Here is a 19,542-nt window from a genome sequence, read left to right as displayed (position 1 = left end):
CGCAACTCCGATGACGCATTGTCCAATCAGGTGTCCGCTCTGGGCTCATCGTCTAGAGAGAATGGGCGTTTTGAGGGTGGGGTGACTCAGCCGGAAAACAGCTTCTTTTTTTCTTTTTTTAAACACCTTGTAACCTGCGGATCGGAGTTCACTGGTGAGTCCCATTTGCTTTGCTGAATGCTTTCAGTCTGTGATTTGATTTGCAACCTGCAACGTGATGTTTAGCTGCAAAAAACACCGGAGCGTATTGACGTGGTTGTCGCCGGCTCGTACGGTGATGTTACCCAGGGTCAGGGCATATGTCGGCTGTCACTATTCTGACAAACTGTTGGCAGGAGCGAAATTAGCTTACTGTAACTTGGCGGTTAGCTGAACAAGATGTACTACCGTCACTGTAAGTAACGTCTGGCTTGGTAAAACACTGTTTCTTTTTTTTTGCTCTGGCATTGTCCGACTGTGTAATAGCATGTTTTCAATCTTTGCTTTTCATTTAACTGTCATTCCTAACACGAAGAAGCTGAGTTAGCTTCATTCGCTGCAGCTAGCTTCTACGTTCCGGACTCGCTTTAAATATCGCAGAAATTAGCAAAGACAGTGTCATGTCCCCCCTCCCCACCAGCAACAACGACAGTTAAAGCAATTTCTCAGCAGTGGGGACAGACAACAAAAAAACGGGATGACTATTACTTCACCTTGGTTTTTATCTTGAGTGCAAAACTGCCCTTTTCAAATCACAAATGAGAACTTTACTCTCATGTTGTAAATGAAAGGAAAGGCACCGGTGTAGGATGTGACAGATCAGTGCTCCCCCCTCCCTGGTCCTGGCCCTCCATACCCTCTTTTTGGTTAGGTCTGAGGTCCCTTTGATAAAATTTACCCACCCCTGGCTGTGTAAAACCGTTCTTTCTGTCAATAATATTGTTGCACCATCAGTAGTAGTAGTAGTAGTAGTAGTAGTAGGAGTAGTAGTGTATTTTAACCTGTGCAAATTGCAACTCAGGGTAACAGAGACCTCTTTGGTATTTTTTGAATGCCGAGGGCTGGATATGCTGAGGGTGGAGCCGCCACCCCTCACCCACCCACTTGATTATCCAGTGCAAGAGAGTGCTTGGTGAGATATGAATGGAGACAGAGCCAGCACAGCTCTACCTTTCCTCTAATGGAATGGACTTAGCATTAACAGACTGTAAAGCATCACATATATTTAGACTGTCTGGTGATGGATACAGTACAAACCCCACCCTTACAACCCTGACAGCAAACAACATTGACAGAAAGGGAAAACAAAGCAGCCATTCGCCAGATTAATCTGACTTGCTTGCTGTGTTTCTGGGCTCCCATTCACTTGAGTGACTGGTAAATTTTGAGCCTATAGAAGTGTAGAAACCACATTCATAACCAAAATACTTTAAATGATATCAAAGTGAGGTTGATCTTATACATGCACCAGGTTAGAAGGTTAGGTTAGGTTTTATTATGACATAATCGATTGTATGCTAAGTAGCAGACTATGCTTTGCTTGGAGGGAATTTAAAAATACCCTCAAAGCTATGATGTGCATGATAAAAATGTTGCAACGTCAGCATGAGTAGTTAATCCTTTTCCACATAAAGGGATAACCATCTCCTGAGAGCAAACTGTGAGAGAAGTCACTGTCCATGTGAGTACACTTCTCTTGAGCCCGTCATAACCAATCCCTCACCCCCACTCAAAACCTGTCACACCAGAGCACAAGACATGACATCCTTTGGGTTTTTTGTACTGAGGTCGCAGGATTGGACACATAATTTGGCGTATGTTTATCTGTTTGATTTTACCTTTAACCCTGCAGGCAGGCCCATTGCAAATCTTGCAGCCAAATGTTCAGACAGGTATTAGCACTGCATTAAAAAAACACAGTCAAGTTATCCAGTGAGAAAGTTTAACTTGAGTCAACATTTGCTGCAATGCAGTGCCACATCATCTCGCAACACACAGCTTTGGCCAATCACATAAGTGCGCCTTCATGGTAGATTTATTTCCAGCGCTGTAAATTATTTTTTATAGTATCATATTGTGAGCCACTGTGTAGTTATTTGGCATCATGGATATGTTACCAAAACTTGACTTGAATTGTATTTCATCATCTCTCTGGTACTTGAAGGGACAAGCCACCAACAACACAGCCCTTTGCATGTTTTTATTTTTTAAGACGGGGTGCTGTTTTCGTTCTGATATACAGTTGCTTCAGGTCAGTCATTCCTTTTCAAAATGTTGGTGAGAAGATGCTCAAACCTTTTGTGCTGTTGTTGTAAAGTAACTGCAGATGTCTTTGATTTTTCATTTTTGGAAACAAATCCTAACTTTTTGTTGAGAGCGCCACGGAGGAGACTCCCTCTACAGGTGAAGCTGTGAGCAACAATAGGCCCAGAGGGACTGTGTCCCTCTTGTTGTGGCCTAATATTTACTTACTTCATTCTTAGTCTGAACATTTACTTGAAGCAGGCCATGCATGCTGCACTTCTCTCGTGACACTTTAAGGCCCTTCAGATTGGGAAGTGGCAAGTTATTTTCAATGACAAGCAGGCAGTAGCACACTGATGTCAACAAGCCTAGATTTTCCTCTTTTCTTGCTGCCACTTAAGTTTGACCATGTCATACGTTTGGTGCTTGCTGCCTGATACAAAGCGGACCTCTGTGCCCGCAGTTGTGTGATTGTGATGAGAACAATATGCTGCAATTGTCACTTTCCGGTCTGATGGGGCCTTTAGCATTACTGTAGTGGAAATGTAGTACTGCATGCTTTTGTTCTTAGTGGAGACAGTCCTTGCGTCCACAGTTTGGCCATTTAGTGAGATTAGTGCTTGGTTGTGCCTTGTGTCTGGCTCTGCAGGAATTTGTGTAAAGACTAAAGAGCACTTTTGACCCAGCAGAGTAAGTGGGGGATGCTGAATATATATCCCCTCACAGGTGACTGCAAGTGAGAGATTTTGCATTTTGTCCACTGCCTTGATTTATTTCTAACGTTTTAAAAACACTTTAAAGATAAGACTAAATGCACACTTCAATGTGAGGGTGAATTAGTGCTGTAACAGTCAAAGGTGCAGCCTGTGAGACATTCATCCACTTTGCTGACATGTGACTTTTAAAAGTTTAAAAGTATGACTGGTTAAAGTCGAGTAAACAAGACTGATGATGGAACTTAATGACCACCATGTTATGGTGAAACACTTAGAATTTGAAATTCAACGACAAAACTTTACTGGAAGTCCTGCATCATTCAACAGATGTTGACTGTTGAGCTTTAGCTGTATGGAGAAGGAAATCATGCAAAAAAAATAAAAATAAAGATAGACAAAAAAAGGCAATCAAAGGTTTCATATGTAGTGAAAACTTGTATTATAAAACTTGTATAAGACAGAACTCAAAATGGAGGTCATTAAAAAATTGTTAGATTTTGTTGTCTGATTTATCAGGGATCAGTTTAATAAGTTTGTAGACTGAAAAGACTCCATGGAAAAGTTGTAGGCTGAAGTGTGACCTCAACTTTGGCCTGATGGTGGCAGTAGAGTTTTAGTTAGAGTTGAAGTGAGCACAGATTGATATCCTTGAGCTCATTTTAAAAGCAGAAATGGACTGGTCCAAATATTATTTATCACTTTGACAGAAAAAACAATTGCTGACACTGCAATGAGGGAGGCAGACATTTACACTGGATCATTTAAAAAAAGGTTTCCAGAAAATGCTTCCTCTCCACTATGGTAGGGCTTAAATCAGCTTGTAGCAGCAAACATTGCTGACCAAAATCTGAGTTGACCTTTAGACAGACAGATGCCAGATGGATTGTTGTATTGATTTCAAAATGTACACTCACCTCTCTATCGACATTTACTTTTAAATAAATACTGATATAGGACTATAGGACTCCATCAAAGAGAGGTCAGTAACACACCTTCAGTAGCCTTTAATTAAAGCAGCAATATACTGAGTCATATTTAGGCAGACAAATAAAAAAAAAAGCAGGAAAAAATCAAGGCAGTAAAGCAACAATTGAATGCTAGAAATGCTTTACTTTTGCCCTGATGTCTTTGCATCAGCAGGCTGCTACACTATTAATGTTTGAAGCCACATGAATGGCTGCACATACTTGCATAAAATTCCTGTATAAGACATCACAGCTGTGTTGTATTAGCTGGTGTTATAGACCAGAGCTGTTCATCAATCAGTTTTCCATCATGCTTGTTAAATATTGTGACCTTCTGGTTCACTTATAGCAACTTCTTACCCTTGATTACTAACCATGTGGACATGAGGCTGGACTAAGCCGATAGATATTTGTATACTAGGGGTGTAATGATACATCTTGAGTCCTCAACTATAATAAACACAGTTTCATTTTCACTCATGTTTATATATATATATATATATAATTCAAGACGTGAATGTAACAAGGAAGTGTTCTGTGTCCCATTGAAAGAAGTTGCTCAGCAGTGTACCCCCCCACACATACACACACAAAACAAGTGTAAAAACAACAAATGTGGCAGCAACACAAACAGGAGTTAGCTTAGCAACCACATGCCTGTTTTGTTTATCTTCTAAATACAACAGCGTTGAACTAAGATCTTTGTTATGCAGCGTATTGTTACACCCCTAATGGATATTTCTTAATTCATATACATTTTAGGAGCTAAAATAAAGCAATTGATTGATTGATTGGTTGACTGACATTTTAATAATCAAGCTAAACTTCACTGATTCCAGCTTTTCTCATGTGAACATTTACTAGTACTAGACTTGTGTGATAGTAAATTGAACATTGTTGTGGTTTGGACTGTTTCTTGGACAAAACAAAAAATCTGAACACTTCATTCTGGGCTCTTGGATACTCTGAAAAAAATCTGCAGATACAGCTCATATTTTCATCATTCAGTCATCTACTCATATTTTCTTGATTAGTCGTTCAGTCTATAAAACAGGAGAAAAGATCCCAAGGTGACATCAACTCAGAGTGCTTGCTCAGACCAACCAACAATCCAAAACCTAAAGATGTTGTTCTAATTTGAGAAACTACAATGGCAGAATAGTAAAATTCAGTCGTAATAACAAAAAATATGTCTTTCATTTCCTGGTTATATTCCAGCTTCTGTTTATAGGTGCTCACAGGTGGTGTTAACAGTTGATGACAAATACATTAATACATACTTAGATCTCCTTACAGCTACAGATTAAACAAAAATAATAATAATAATAATAATAATGTCTGTATAATCAATTAGTTGATTAAAAAGTGAAAAATTCTTCACATTCCAGCTTCTCAAGTGACAGAATTTGCTGCTTATATTTGTCATGTGTAATAGTAAACTGAATATCTTTGGGTTTTGGACTTAAGGTCAGACAAAATAAGACTTTTGAAGATGTCATCTTGGATTCTGCAAAGTTGTGACAGGCATTTTTTCCACACTGTTTAATACAACATGATTAACGATGATTAACCAAAGAAATAATCAGCAGTTCAATTGATAATGAAAGTAATAGTTAATTGCAGTCTTACAACTACATTATGTTTTTATACTTCCTCTAAATGCTAACCAGGGTGACTTAAAATGCAGTGTTACCTTTGATTCATATGGTTAGTAATCAAATATTACATACCATGTGTGATCATCATTTTCATCAGCACCACTTCTCTCCTAGGATCTCCCTGCTTTGTAGCTACATCTGTTGTTGTTATAGTGCCGAGCAACTGCTTGATTATCATCTAAGGAATGTTTTTGGGGTGAAACTGGGTGGGCTGCATTTTCCTTTTTAATCAAATTGATCCTCTCCAGTTGATTGGGTGTTGTCTCTTCTTGAGCATCTGATGAGTGGCCCTCGCTAAATCACAGAGTTTGATCTGCGACAAGCATCACGCATTGATCTGACCGGTGATAATGATGATGATGCTTTTTGTGTTTTTTTTAGTACACAAATGATCAATGTAATTTTGGTGTACTGAAATAGCCCACCATAAGGAACAGGCAGCCAGCCCCAGTGGTCACGTGGTACGGGGTGCAGCAACGTCACTAGGGCAGAGATTTGTGAAGAATAAGCAGACACAGGGAGAGAGAGAGAGGGAGAGAGCCCCGGAGGTGCGGCACTTTCTTAGCATTTGCATCGTTCCTGTTGTTTTTTTTCCCGGCCAGACAGAGAACAGAGTATCTGTTCAACATTTTAAGAGACCCAAATGCCCGGTCCCACCCAAGCCCTTTCCCCAAATGGAGAGAATAACAACGACATCGTCCCGGACAACGGAACCAACATCATTCCTTACAGGAAAAATACAGTGCGGGGAGAGCGCGCCTACAGGTAAATCAGTGTAATGCCGCATTTTGATTTCATGTAGAGGGGAAAAGAGACCATAAAACAGACACTGCTGCAGACAAAAACCTGCATTCTGGCCTCCTCCTCCTCCACCACCACCACCACCACCTCCTCCTCGACGTCTGTCGGTTTTTCCTTTGCAGCCATCCGCTGTTCTCCCTCCCCTCTCTGTTGTGTCCTCTCAGTCTCCTGTCATGTTAGCTTCTATGGCGTGAGTTAGCGCAATAAACCCGCTTTCTGCCGGTGTGTAGCCCCCCCCTCCTGTATTACTGCCGGCAGCGGTATAACGTTGTCAAGTGTGTCGGTGCGCAGTTTGCACGGGCAGATTTTGGAGGAGTGGATTGAGACGGTGCAGCTTGTCAGGAGTACACAGACAGCCGCCACTGCTGCTGCTACTAGAATATTCCCATCGTGACATGACACTTCGCAGCTACCTAATACCCCCCTATATCACTGTTAATGTGTGTTTGAGGTGCTTTTTTAATGTGTGTAACCCCTCGTTACCTGCCACACATGCACTGTTTGTCCCCCCACCCACCTCCCACACCCCTCCATGTTTGAATTCAGGCATCAGCCCAGCCCTGGTGGCTATCCCTGCCCCGGCTAACAAAGCAGGCTAGCAGCGGCACATACATCCGCTTTGTTGACATGAGATCCTCTGGCCCAGTTTCCTTCCTGTCTGCCCAGAGAATCAGTCAGCCGAGGCTATCTGCTCCTGCAGTGCCGCGATAGCCCAACTTAAATGATGAAGGGTTATTATTATCCTGCATACCCCGGTGTGTGCTCAGTGGATGGTGATGACGACGATGATTTAGCATGATTTAATACCATATTAGTCGTTGCCTTAATCCAATAAGAGGAGTGTTTTAATGCAGCTGTCCTGCTGTTCCCTGTCAGTGAAGTAAGCTGAAATGGTCAGGCTGCAGTCCTCAATTTTTGAAGGGGAACAGAGGACTGCACATTGTTTTAATGTATAGGATGGATATGACTGATCTGTACTTGCCAGTTTATTAGGCACACCTAGTTTAAAATTACTGAAGTCAAATACAGCAGTCCAGCTATCAATGCTCCCTTCATGCAGGTTATAATGTTCAATTTTTGTTGAAATGGTTTCAACTTTTATGGTCATTTTGATTGGACACAGCTTATGGTGCCGTTGAACTGTATTTGATTATACTAGGACTGCATCCAACGATTATTTTCATCATCGATTAATCTGCTGGATCACTTAGTCTATAAAATGTGAAGGAGGCCATTCACAATTTCTTATGCATGCTTGACCAACAGTTCAAAAACCAAAGAGATTGAATTTACTGTCAGTGGAAAAATAGGGAATCCTTTAATTTGAAAAGCTGAAACCAGAGAGTTCTTGACATTTTTTTGTTTCAAACTGACCTTAATGATTGATGAATTACCTAAATAGTTGCCAGTCAGTTTTCTCTCAGTCGACTAATAAATTAATTGTCTTTGCAGCGCTGCATTATCCAGAGACATGTTTCTGTTGTTTAGCCTATCCTCAGTGATATAAAGTGGGGTGGACAAAATAATAAAAACTTGAATAATGCCATACAGTTCAACAGCACCACAAACTACAGATTCCAAATGGATCGAGCAGTTGAATTAACACCTCTCTAAAAAAAAAAAAAAACGTTTAATAAAACCTGAACATTATAACCTTCTTGAAGGTTTGATCTATTGTAGGACTGTTGTATTAGAATGCATTGTTTTAGCTAGGTGTACTTTATAAACTGGGAACTGTGCATATGTTAATATACAGACCTTGTGATTCATACGGTCAAGCAGTTACTGATTGGCCTTGAAAGGACTGACTTGTATTGTTGTGTTTGTACAACTACTATTGTTTTCTCAGCACGGTTAATCAAAATTTGTTAAAAAACTGGAAACGATGCCCCCTTCAATGTGTCTGTTACTATGAGGTAACAAATAAAATCTAAGCATTGTTTCAGTGTTTTGTTGCCAGTGTGTGCAACTGCTTAATCTGTAGCTTAAGGATCAAAGTTTGAGTTCCCTGATATATTTTCTGGCTCATTGTGTGCTTTCAGTATTTAGACCTGAATATCTCCAGTGCAAGTGGGGCAGGTGCCGTGGGACCCCAAAGCCACAGTTTTGCAAGCTGATAAAATTGCACCATCCTTCGAAACAGACTTTGCAACAGCTTTTATTTGTCATGCAGGTGAAATCAAATTAAAGGGTACCAATATGAACAGGGCCTGCTACAGCCCAGATATTAATATAACAAACGTTTATTATCACCCCTGCCCTGTATATTCTGTGTTCCCTGAGCAAAGAAGATATGTGGTGTAAAGTGCAGAGATAAATTTGTTTTGCAAAAGATGGAGATTAAAAAAAAACTGACTTGAATGTATTTAAAATGTTTTGAAAAAACTGCAGCTAAAGGCATCAACGCAACAAACTTACAGATACATTTCTCACCTTCATACATCTTGTGGTTAGCCGCTTGGTTCATTATTGTCTCAGTATAGGATTTTTAACACTGTATTTGCTGTAATAAGTGAACACCTCTGGATTTTGGATTGCTGGCTAGACAAAACAATGCGTTTGAAGGCATCACTTTGGGCTTTGTTAAATTATGATTGCCACTTTTCACCATTTCACCATAAACCAGCAGTTTACTGATTAATCAAGAACATACGCCTAATCCATTCTACTAGTCTGGTTTTAAAATGAAATTGTGATTTCACTGGAGCCTCGACTATGTTATTGTTTGTTTAATATTATGTGACAGACTCTGCTCTGCGCTCTGAGGGCACACTTGATTATAGGATACATTTGCAGTGTAGAGAGTGGATACTGATGCAGTGGCGTGCAGCAACGAGGGGTCAAATGTTTTACAGGGGCCACTGGTACACTTTCACCCCTGGGCTTCTTCGCCGGTTGGTCTGACCGTGTGCATAAATGCTAAAGATCATGTCATGATGCAGTCTTTCTGTGTGGTGAAGGGGAAACTGAACATTTTATTCAAATGTGATTATTGAATGTGATATGACCTGATTTGTAAGTTGTTTTGAATAAAAGTCAATACAGCCAGACAATGTAGAGAAGCTACAGTTGCTGGATTTGCCTAGCCTGACTGTTCAGTCCTCTGAGTGGATACAGTATGTTTTTATTTTTCCAGCTCCTACATTGCTATTGTATTGCATTGTTATTGCATTGCTTTTGTGTTTTGAGAGTTATTGTTTTTCTGTTGCAGCTGGGGGATGGCGGTCAACGTATATTCTACCTCAATAACCCAGGAGACTATGAGCAGGCATGACATTACTGCCTGGGTTAACGATATTCTCTGCCTAAACTATACGAAAGTGGAGCAGCTCTCCTCAGGTGAGAACAGAATGAAAAACCTCTCCCTCTCTTCATCTCATCGTCCTCCCTCTCCGTGCATTGCATGTGTCAAGAGAGGCTGTTTGCAACTGGGGAAACATGTTTTGGAGATTACATCTTCTGGGTTGAAATAATTTTCTGTGTAAGCTCCTGGCAGTTACAGCAACTTGTGGAAACATGCTCACCTCTCCCTGGCAGAGAGTTTGTCTATAAATAAACTTGTAGCCTGCCGTGTTCTCCCGCTGTGACCGAGTAATCCAATTTCAATCACCCTCTGCCTACACAAACTGAGATTTACACACTCACGCTGGCTTAGGTGTAGGCTTTTTTTTTAAATGTAGATCACTTCTTCTGTGAGTTTTATTTGATAGCTTCCAGTTACCCACCACTAGGTTTAGCTGGTACCCTGTTATTTTGGTCAAATGGATAAAAGTCTAACTAGGCTTCAGTTAATATTAGCCATGCCACCAAGAACATGCATTAATAGTTTTCTTTTTAAGGAAATAAGGTCGATGGTCTGGACGCAGAAAAGGCTCCCAGGCTTTTTGTTATTCCAGGGGTTTTTTGTCATGCTAAAACAGGCAGACCTGATAAATCATAGCCTATAGCTGGAGTCAGTTTGCTGTAGTTTCCAGCGAGGGCTTTTACACCCAACTAACGTTTTATTTAATCTTTTAGGAGCTGCCTATTGCCAGTTCATGGATCTGCTCTTCCCTGGCTGCATCAGTCTTAAGAAGGTCAAGTTTCAAGCTAAATTGGAGCACGAGTACATTCACAATTTCAAACTGTTGCAGGCGTCCTTCAAAAGGATGAATGTGGACAAAGTGAGTTTTCATAAACCTTACTTCTACTTAATCTAGTCCCACACTGTATGCGGTTGAATTTAAATTTCACCTCTTCTCGACCCTGTAGATTATTCCTGTGGAGAAACTGGTCAAAGGCAGATTTCAGGACAATCTCGATTTCATCCAGTGGTTTAAGAAGTTCTTTGATGCCAATTATGACGGTAAAGAGTACGACCCTGTCGCAGCCAGACAGGGTCAGGATGCCATTCCCCCACCTGACCCCGGTGAGCAGATCTTCAACCTCCCAAAGAAGTCCCACCATGCAGCCAGCTCCCCTACCGCAGGTAAGCTTCAAGTTTACAGCAGTCATGTTGATCTTACTTGAAAACATTTGTGGTTTTATATGTTCTGAAGCGACACTAATGTTTGCAGACACTCTGATGTGTTTTAATATTAATGCTCCTGGCCTGAGGTACCTGCTGAGACAGGGGAACATTTATTTTCATATCAACTCTTATGATTAGGTCTAAATTCAAATACCTTCCAGACTTAGCCTCTCGCAGGGAATTACAAAATGTTGCTGTGTTGCTTCCAAGTTTAAAATTTTAGATTTAGACGCTTTAGGGTGTTGCTAAAGAACTAATTCATAAATCATAGAAATTGCTCATCCTGAATATATTATATATATTATATTTGCTTGTAGGAGCATCAAGGTCAAGTTCCACAACCCCCAAGTCCTCAACACCGACGTCCCGACCCTCATCAGCCAAAAAGATCCCTGTGACAACCACTCCTGCCAAAGGAGAGAAAGAGCTGGAGGCACAGGTCACACATCTTACCGAGCAGGTACGTTTATGTTTATGGATTCTGATAGTCAGATAGGACGAGGTTCTTTGTGAACCCAGCAACCAAAGTCTTCTCCGCATTGCTCACTCGCCTCTTTCCAGCACTGTCTGTGGTCACGATGGCCTCTGTGAGTAGTGATTAGAGGGGTGGTGTGCTTTCATAGAAGAGACTGGAGGAGTGTGACTGAACTGTGGATGAAGTTTTGAACACCTCCACTTTCTGTTTTTGAAACAAGCTCACACAGATGGTGTTTAACACAAACCAGGAAACGCATCAATCTCTAAATAGATTATACATTTTTCTGTAGCTTAGTTATTAATCTCCTTTACCAAATCTGCCTCCACTTTCCAGTCTGCTCATTCACTATTATTACTAGCTTTTTGCCCAACATTTAATAGATAAAGCATACAACTTTTTGTTAGGGGATCAATGATGAGTTGTATGAGCTTGATCTAAATGTGTATATCCACCTTAACAGCTGAAGCTTTCCCATACCTCTTGCATCTTGCAAGCAATACAGCTGGTGCAACAAGAAGTAACAACTATTAACTAATTGTTTAACTGTTAGGTGTTGTCTGTGGCTGTTGTTTGTCTTGTGAAAATTACACAGTGGAAGAAAGTGAAAGTAAATATATTGTATACTTGTCAAAAAATAGTGTATCAGCACTGTCTTTTCTTCCTAGCTGCCAACAGTGTCAGATCAATATGTATGTTTTATCATATAACCTCTGTCTGTTCTGTGTTTGTTAGTACCTAACAAATCTGTCGAGGATTTAACAGTATTTAATCGTAGAGCATGCACTGAGATAAAATATCCACAGCAGATTTCCAGATTCTGTGCAGCTCTTCTGCTGAATATTGACTTGAAGGGGGTGTATAATAATAGGTGTGTTTATTGTGTAGTCTGTGTTTGTTATTTATGTAGTTCTGATAGTAGAGATCTGCTTCCTCTTTGACATTAAGTATTGTGAAAGTGTTGATCAAAAAATCATTGTACGCTGTTATTCAGTAAAACCAAAGAGAGAGACAGAGAGAGACAGACCTTTTTCTGCACACTGCACATGGCTGAGTGGGTTTAAAATGTAGAGCTACATGTAACATAGTCCAGCAAAACAGAAGCCATGTGTTTCTCATGTAATTGTTCCACTGTGAGATCCAAAATGTTTCTACAAATGTAACCAAATCCAAACTGAGGACACGCTGGAGTTTGCTTATGTAGTGTGACCAGCAGCCAGCAAAAAACCCCAAAGTACTGAATTTATAATGATATGATGAAAGAGTCCCAATATCTGTGAAGCTGTAACCAGCAAATATGTAGCATTTTTACTTGACAAATGACAAAACTGATCAATAGATTATCTAAACAGTGATTAACAAAAATAATGATTGAGTTGCAGTCCATGGAATAATCAATTAAGCAACTTATGGTTTCACCACTGCTCTAGACTACTTCATTTAGTCTGTGAATCATCCAGCTGATCTTGTGACTGCTCATCTCTTACTCTCTTGTTAACAAAGTCCAGTTGATACTGAAGCTAAAAATAATCAATGTGAATTTTTATTTTTGTAGGTGAACACATTAAAGTTGGCACTGGAAGGGGTGGAGAAGGAGAGGGACTACTACTTCAGCAAGCTGCGGGAGGTGGAGCTGCTGTGCCAGGAACAGGGTGAAGAAAACGCTCCATTTGTCGATCGGCTAATGGAGGTCCTGTACGCTTCAGACGACCAGGTCAGTCCGTGGCCCCAGACTGATCCGAGCGGTTGGAAGCTGTTGTTTTTTTTCCCCCCTGACTTAGTTTTACTTAGCAGCAGTGTACACCAGTAAAATATGCGAGTGCCATTTTCTCCTGGTGGTAAAATCATGTGGAAGTTATTGTGTGGTTGAAGGAGATAAGAACACAGTCTTTGTGTGTAATCACATGTCTTTGCCTCAAACTATGCTGAGTGTCTGTGTCCCCATTTTTAAATTTTTTTTTGTTTGTTTTTTTAGGAAAGAGCGGAGCTGGCTGAGGGTGACGGACAGGATGTGGACCAGCAAGCCCACGAGGAGGCACCAGATGATCAGCAGGAAGAACAGGATGAATACTGACTGCCATCATCCCTCACTGCAGTTACACCCCTCTTTTTAATATGTGAGAACTGTTCAAGGATTCTTAATTTTTCCTCATGTTTTTTTTTTTCTTTTTGTTTCATTTTCTCCAAGACTGAGCACATGAAGCAACCTCCTGAATAGAAGCACCATCACAGTTTTTATTTTTTGTATCCCTCTGCTCACTGTTCGATGTTTTTTGTGACTTTTGGTGAACTGCTGTGGCAGGTTTTGTGGTGACGACCTCCACCGGCAGACAAGCTCAGACCATCACAGAAGTTTCCAAGGACTGTGTGGGTGGAAAAGTCAATTCAAATCCTACAGTAGATGTGATGAAATGCTGAAGTTTAGACAGGTAACTGTTACCTGTTGGTGCAAGTGTTAACTCCCCAGCTTCTGTCCTCTTTTCATTTTATTTTGTTTTTTATTTTGCATATCAACAATATTAATCACAAGAATGCAATAAGCAAAGCCCTGAAAGGGCTCGTAGTAGCTCTTATTTAACCTCCTTCCATATGTTGCACTGACATTTGACTCTGTACTGGACAATCTGTCCATAGACCCTCACCATATTTATTATTGTAAAGCCTTAGGAATAGTGCAAGATTCTGAATTGCATCCTCGTGAAGGAGGACAATACAGTCGATGAATTGTGAATAAAATGTAGTTTAATGCCTCACAAATTACAAGATTTCAGATAATCCGTGTGCTCCACAGCGTGTTATTCACACCACACAAGGTGGTTTGGTATTAGAATTTACTTGGTATGCCATAAATATAGGGAAGGAAGAAACATTATCGTGGACTAGTCTTATTATAATTCTGCATTTTTAAGTTTTCAACCTCAGCTGGAACTTGTGGTCTGTTCAGATTTCAGCTGTTTGTTTCAGAGATTTTTTTTTTTAAACCACAGGTCTTAGGGAGAAGAGTCAGTTCACTGAGTAATTTGCCATGCTATATTCCAGTAAGTACATTGTATACCCTTTCTTAATATTGCATTTACTAATATTGAACTGGGCAGTGCACCATAATGCTTTAGTCATATATTATTGTGTAAATGAAAAGGAATGTAAACTTGTACTGTCAATAATTAATGAATGGTAAATGTTTTTTTCATGTCCCACTCATTATGCATTCCCCAAAAAACAACGTGTTGCATGTTTGCATTTTATTTGTGAATAACTTGACCTGCTTTTTACATATTTAATAAAAAACAAGTATGTTAAGTGAGCTTTTGTATGTTTAACCTGCTATTTGAAAGATGTTGAGATTCGGATGGATTTGCTGTAATAAAATTACATTTTGAGTCCGTGGGAGGGTTGTCGTCACTCCAAATTGAGTCAGGTTCATAAGAAAAGACATATGATTTTATTATCAGTTTCGGTAAAGAAAAGAACTGGGTCACTCAAATATTTCATTAGGTGATTATTTAACAAACATGTTTACATATGGTCCGTACAGGCAGGTAGCATCGCAAGAAATGCTGACATCCTTTACTTAAAATGTTACCACCACAGCATAAACATACTGTTACAAATAAAAGTCCTGCACTTTACTTAAGTAAAGGTGAGTACGAATTCTTGAAACTGCTGAAGTTAATGTTATGATCATATGTCTTATATGTAAAATTTTAATATGAAAAGTCAAGAAACTATTTCACTGCTCAAATGTAGTGAAGTCGATGAATAAAGAAGCAGAAAATCGACTAAATCAAGTAAAGTAGACGACAAGTGCCTCAAAATTTCATTTCAGAACTGTATTGAATGTGTCCAGTTACTTTCCGTCACTGGAGACAGGCCAGTATTTTGAATGAGAAGCCCAAACAGACAGGCCACCCGCCTCCGGTCAACGCTGTTGAGTAATCAAACACACCCCTCTTCAGATTGTGCAACTGCTACAAGTTTGCTCTTCATGATAGTTGTCTTACTAGCACGAAGCCGCCGCTTTACAGCGACGGGTTAATAAAACAAAGTTCATTATATGACGTGTGAGCAACCGCAGAGGTCTAAATTGACTTTATTCAGTCGCAATGTCTTCCAGAAAGGTAAGTAACCCGCTTGCTAGCTTGCTAGCTAGCTGGGTAGCGGCAGCAAACTTGCTCGTCGGCTAAGTTGTTGTCCAGCTAACGCTAACCTCAGTGGCTAGTTAGCTTTAGCAACACATGTTGTCCGCCCCTGCCCGCCCACAGCTGAGTGGGGTTTCCCTGACAGTCACGTATAATCAGATTTATAGTGTAATTATTAACACCATGATACATGTAGTTAATTCCGTTTACAACTCATCTGTGTGCAGTGAACCCCGGTAAAATGAGCATCACAGTCGGCATCGGGGCTAACTTAGTAGGAACTATCACACTGGTCGTTTCATTTAGGGAGGATAAACGGTTTTAACCTGGTCCCTCTTTACCTTTTCCTGCAGCGCAAAAAGTACACCAAGGATATACAGTGTGTTTTCTTTCCGGATGATGTCGGAACTGGTGTCCAGAAAGTCGGGATAGAGCCATCATCACTTTCATCCGTGTGTTCAGCCAAGAGTTGGGAGAAGTGTGGAGACAGCTTTGTGGACACCCCGGTGATAAAGGTCGATAGTTTAATTGCATTCAGGGTATCTATAGGTCTTATAAAACACGGAATTCAGTTTCGTCGGTGTCAAAAGGTCTTAAAGTTAATTTTTTCTTGCCCGCTGCAGACACTAACAGTTACATAACTTTTGACTCTTGGGAGACTGTTATCATAATTGAAAAGTGTAGGTTATTATTTTTTAATTGGTTCATCAATCCAGCAGTTTTCTGCTGTTTACCTGGGTCCAGGCACAGGTGGATTGTGACACAGTGGGCCTCTGGATGAGTAAGGAGGCCCCCCACCTTTCCAAAATAGGACACCTAGACTTATAGGAGGCACAAAACGACACACAAATGACCCAATTTGCGTCTTTTTGTTATCATTTGGAATAGTTGTACCTGTATTCATAGTCATATAGTCTTCATGCAGAGGCTCTTAGGAGCCAGAGGGGTCAGGGGGCCCCTGGACTTTTGCCCCATATGACTGTTCAGTAATCCATACATGAGTCCAGGTCACTTCAATTGATTCATTACATTACTAGGAATTATTGTTATATACTCCACGGAAGTATGGACAAAAATGTGATGCAGATGTCAATAAGTTCATGAACTTAAATAATAATAAATAATTAATAATAATAATAATTGTTTTCCACCACCTATCAGTATGACTGAAAAAGAACTGCATTCTGTTCTTTTTTTCTTTTTTTTTTTTGCAGAACCTCAAGTCATCAGGAAGAAAACTGTCCGCTGTAAGAAAGTTGGCACAGACCCCTGCTTTAGGTGATTTCACACTAATTCATTTGGCCAGCACAGTGGTGACTAGGGCTGGGCAGGATATTTATATATGATATTTTATCATCAGTCAGTGTAATAATATTGTGGGTTTTCTCAGTGTGTTGCATTACAAATGAATTACATGCACCCTTCATAATTTCAGTTTTTATGTGTGTTGACTGAAGAGGTTATTTCTTCTAGGGCCCCTTTTGTTAGATAAAAACAAGGATTGATAGGAAATGTACATTCATCAAAGTAAGGGAATAAAAATATTGTATATTGTATACACTAGTATTGGCAAATACCAAATAAGAGCCACTCCCAGTTATCTTCTGTTCTTAATTGCTACTATGGGAAGTTTAAAGTCGGGCAGAAACAGGGATGAGGAGGAGATAAGAGCAGTGCCTGTTTATATGTGTCTCTACAGGTGTAAAGTTGAACCACTCAGCCCTGTGAACATGTCTCTCAGCTTTACTTGATAATGACTGTAGTATTATCCCCTTATCTTTACCCAGTGCAGACCAGTGCTAATGAGGACCCAGTGCACATTGCGTGGAGCTCCAGTGACAGTGAACAATCTGACAATGAGACCCAGGAGCAGCATCTGTCCAGATCTGTTCAGCCTCAGCAACAGCGTCCTCATAAACAGGGGAGACCCACTGCTCCCATTAGGTCTTATACCAGAGAACTGCACACGCACAGCGCAGATAAAGGTAATTTAAGTCAGTTATGAGTTCTGGGCTGGGACACACTGGGTTATTTAAACTCTCACACCACAGTAGGTGTGTAACACTTCAACACACACAGCAGGCTGTGACACTGAGAGTTTACAGCTCAAGGAAAAGCTACTTAGTGGACCTTTAGTGAAGATTATATTGCCAGATGTGCTGTATGTCCATGGTTCTTTTCTTTTTCTCTTTAGATGACCTCCCCATCATAGACACAGACAGTGATCTGGATCAGTCTGAGGAGGATGTTGAGAAGGACAGTGGGCAGCAGATCTCTGACTGCGAGTCAGAGTCCTTCGATGAAAAGCCGAAAGACTTGAACCCACTTAAACCTACAAATGTGAGTGAAATACACCTTTGCTGATAGAAAATGAAAATTATGATGAGCATTAGTGCATGAAGCAGGTGCTACACCTGATGCACACTGGTCTGTAGGTGATGACATGACATGGTCATTTTCTTAGTGGTGTCATTTGTATTAAAAGCCAGTAGGTGGAGCTATAGACCTTCTTAAGCTCTATCTAGTTAGACCAGTATGTGATCCATAGTATTTCACATTTAAAGAGCTCCGTTAACTGCCAGTGGGTGCAGTAATGTAAGGAGAATACATATGTCAGCACTTCTCCTGAAATCCAGTGAGACACTTCACTATGTCCATTAAACCTGATGAGCTTTATTTTAAATGTTAGCTTACACGACATGAAAGCCTATGTTTCACACTTTTTTCATTGTAATGTAAAATAATATGTATGGTATTGTGTTCTGTTTCAAGCCCACATATCAATCATCTTTTAGTTATTTTTGATTTAATTTGTGTTATAAACGTATGCTTAACCACCTCTCCACCAGATGGAGTGTTGCACTCATGTTTTAATGTCCTTAAAGGGCCTCGACGGGCTCAGACCAGCAGCTGCACTGAGCACTTCTTTAGATTCAGCTTCCAAACTGTCAAAGTTCACAAGCTGAGGTAGCAATAAAGCACTGAGTGAATGTGGAGGGACAAGCTGCCACTTATTAACTTATCCAAAGCAGATATTAACACAGTTGTCTTCATGATAAAGAAGCCTTTTGTAGTTTAATGAGGCAGTAGATCCACTGAATTCAGATTAAATAGTTTCCAAATTATAAAAGTTAAAATGCTGTAGAGCTGCGACACAGGCTTAACAGACAAGTTCAATTATCTATTGTTGACTGTTGAGAAATTTATCAAGCAAAAATGACACACATTATATGATACCAGCTCCTCAGATGTGGGGATGTTTTTTGGTCTTATTCTGGAGATTTCAGTGATGTCACCTTGAGCTCTGGGAAAATTTTCTGGCCATTTTTCTCTGTTCTCCTCTGAGACCTGCCTATTAATGTATAAAATAATTAGTAAAGAAAATAATTGCAAAAATACCGTGTTATATAATGCATACACTTCCTATTTACTCAACACAGCTCTCCTGCTATATCATAAGTAACTGTGTTATCTTTGGAGTCGATCTTTTTTGGGCTCTGCTGTACACTCTGGATTGACTGCTCTTCTCAGAAGTCATTCAGGAACAGTGTTTGTTAAAGGTAGGGCTCACATGAATGTACAAGGAGTGGTGAAGGTGTTGAATTCAGGTCCAAGACCACACGCAAATAGGCTTTGGATTGTCACAGCACACATTACACCTTGTAATTGATCAGCTAGATGTGGCCAAATTACTGCGGTGATGTGGTTGTCTTAGATAGCGGTTTATGAAAATGTCCTTGAAGAAGATAGCTCAGTCATCACCTGCATCATCACAGTACAGCGCGATCCTGTGCCCACCAATTAAACTCAAGTTATTTGTGCTGTAAAACGCAGGATGAATTGAAGTAAACCACTATCTTGTGACAAAGCTCTTGAGTTTGCAGGCTGTGGAGAGGAAGCCTGTCGACAGATTAACATCACTCCCACAGACCCAGCTACTTCCTTTTGTCACAGTTTTAATTTGCTGCTATCAGCTCTCTGGTGTCAAGTAAGATTTAAGATCACCTAACAGGACGCTTGTGGTCAGGGGCCCACTAGAAAGAGAGACTCTTTAG

At 40.3% G+C, this 19,542-nt stretch overlaps 2 protein-coding genes across 7 annotated transcripts in view; both read left to right on the top strand.

Annotated features, from left to right (window-relative positions):
• mapre2 (microtubule-associated protein, RP/EB family, member 2) lies at window positions 1–14,735 on the top strand. Of its 4 annotated transcripts, XM_018676424.2 has the most exons (8): window positions 6,049–6,327; window positions 9,575–9,702; window positions 10,381–10,526; window positions 10,615–10,831; window positions 11,191–11,333; window positions 12,904–13,062; window positions 13,324–13,465; window positions 13,651–14,735. In XM_018676424.2, exons 1-7 carry the CDS (start codon window positions 6,206–6,208, stop codon window positions 13,420–13,422), a joined length of 1,014 nt encoding a protein of 337 aa, XP_018531940.1. In that variant the 5' UTR covers window positions 6,049–6,205; the 3' UTR covers window positions 13,423–13,465; window positions 13,651–14,735. The 4 variants fall into 4 exon arrangements, with proteins under 4 accessions (XP_018531941.1, XP_050925926.1, XP_018531940.1 ...); XM_018676425.2 differs by lacking the exon at window positions 6,049–6,327 and adding an exon at window positions 1–154 and having other exon boundaries at window positions 13,324–14,735; XM_051069969.1 differs by lacking the exon at window positions 6,049–6,327 and adding an exon at window positions 371–394 and having other exon boundaries at window positions 13,324–14,735.
• A 540-nt stretch (window positions 14,736–15,275) lies between these two features.
• The window catches only part of spidr (scaffold protein involved in DNA repair), a 32,582-nt gene continuing 28,315 nt past the window's right edge, over window positions 15,276–19,542 (top strand). Inside the window, exons 1-5 of one of the 3 annotated variants that reach the window (XM_018676416.2) lie at window positions 15,276–15,466; window positions 15,841–16,002; window positions 16,702–16,765; window positions 17,275–17,472; window positions 17,682–17,827. In XM_018676416.2, the coding sequence (XP_018531932.1) occupies window positions 15,452–15,466; window positions 15,841–16,002; window positions 16,702–16,765; window positions 17,275–17,472; window positions 17,682–17,827 (585 nt within the window). In that variant the 5' untranslated portion in view covers window positions 15,276–15,451. The remainder of the gene's footprint in view (window positions 15,467–15,840; window positions 16,003–16,701; window positions 16,766–17,274; window positions 17,473–17,681; window positions 17,828–19,542) is intronic. The other 2 variants (XM_018676419.2, XM_051069968.1) reach the window with 2 other exon arrangements.

The sequence above is a fragment of the Lates calcarifer genome, linkage group LG4 (genome assembly GCF_001640805.2).
Source record: "Lates calcarifer isolate ASB-BC8 linkage group LG4, TLL_Latcal_v3, whole genome shotgun sequence".
Classification (NCBI taxonomy): Eukaryota; Metazoa; Chordata; class Actinopteri; family Centropomidae; genus Lates; species Lates calcarifer.
The sequence above is the reverse complement of the archived record's forward strand: the minus strand, read 5'-3'. Positions and strand labels throughout refer to the sequence as shown.

What these genes read in the sequence shown, in the direction of transcription:
- mapre2 (XM_018676424.2), top strand. Translation starts at nt 6,206, where the DNA reads ATGCCCGGTCCCACCCAAGCCCTTTCCCCAAATGGAGAGAATAACAAC. An exon ending in AGTGGAGCAGCTCTCCTCAG is followed by an intron (nt 9,703 to 10,380) that starts GTGAGAACAGAA and finishes TTAATCTTTTAG; the next exon opens with GAGCTGCCTATTGCCAGTTC. An exon ending in AGCCAGCTCCCCTACCGCAG is followed by an intron (nt 10,832 to 11,190) that starts GTAAGCTTCAAG and finishes ATTTGCTTGTAG; the next exon opens with GAGCATCAAGGTCAAGTTCC.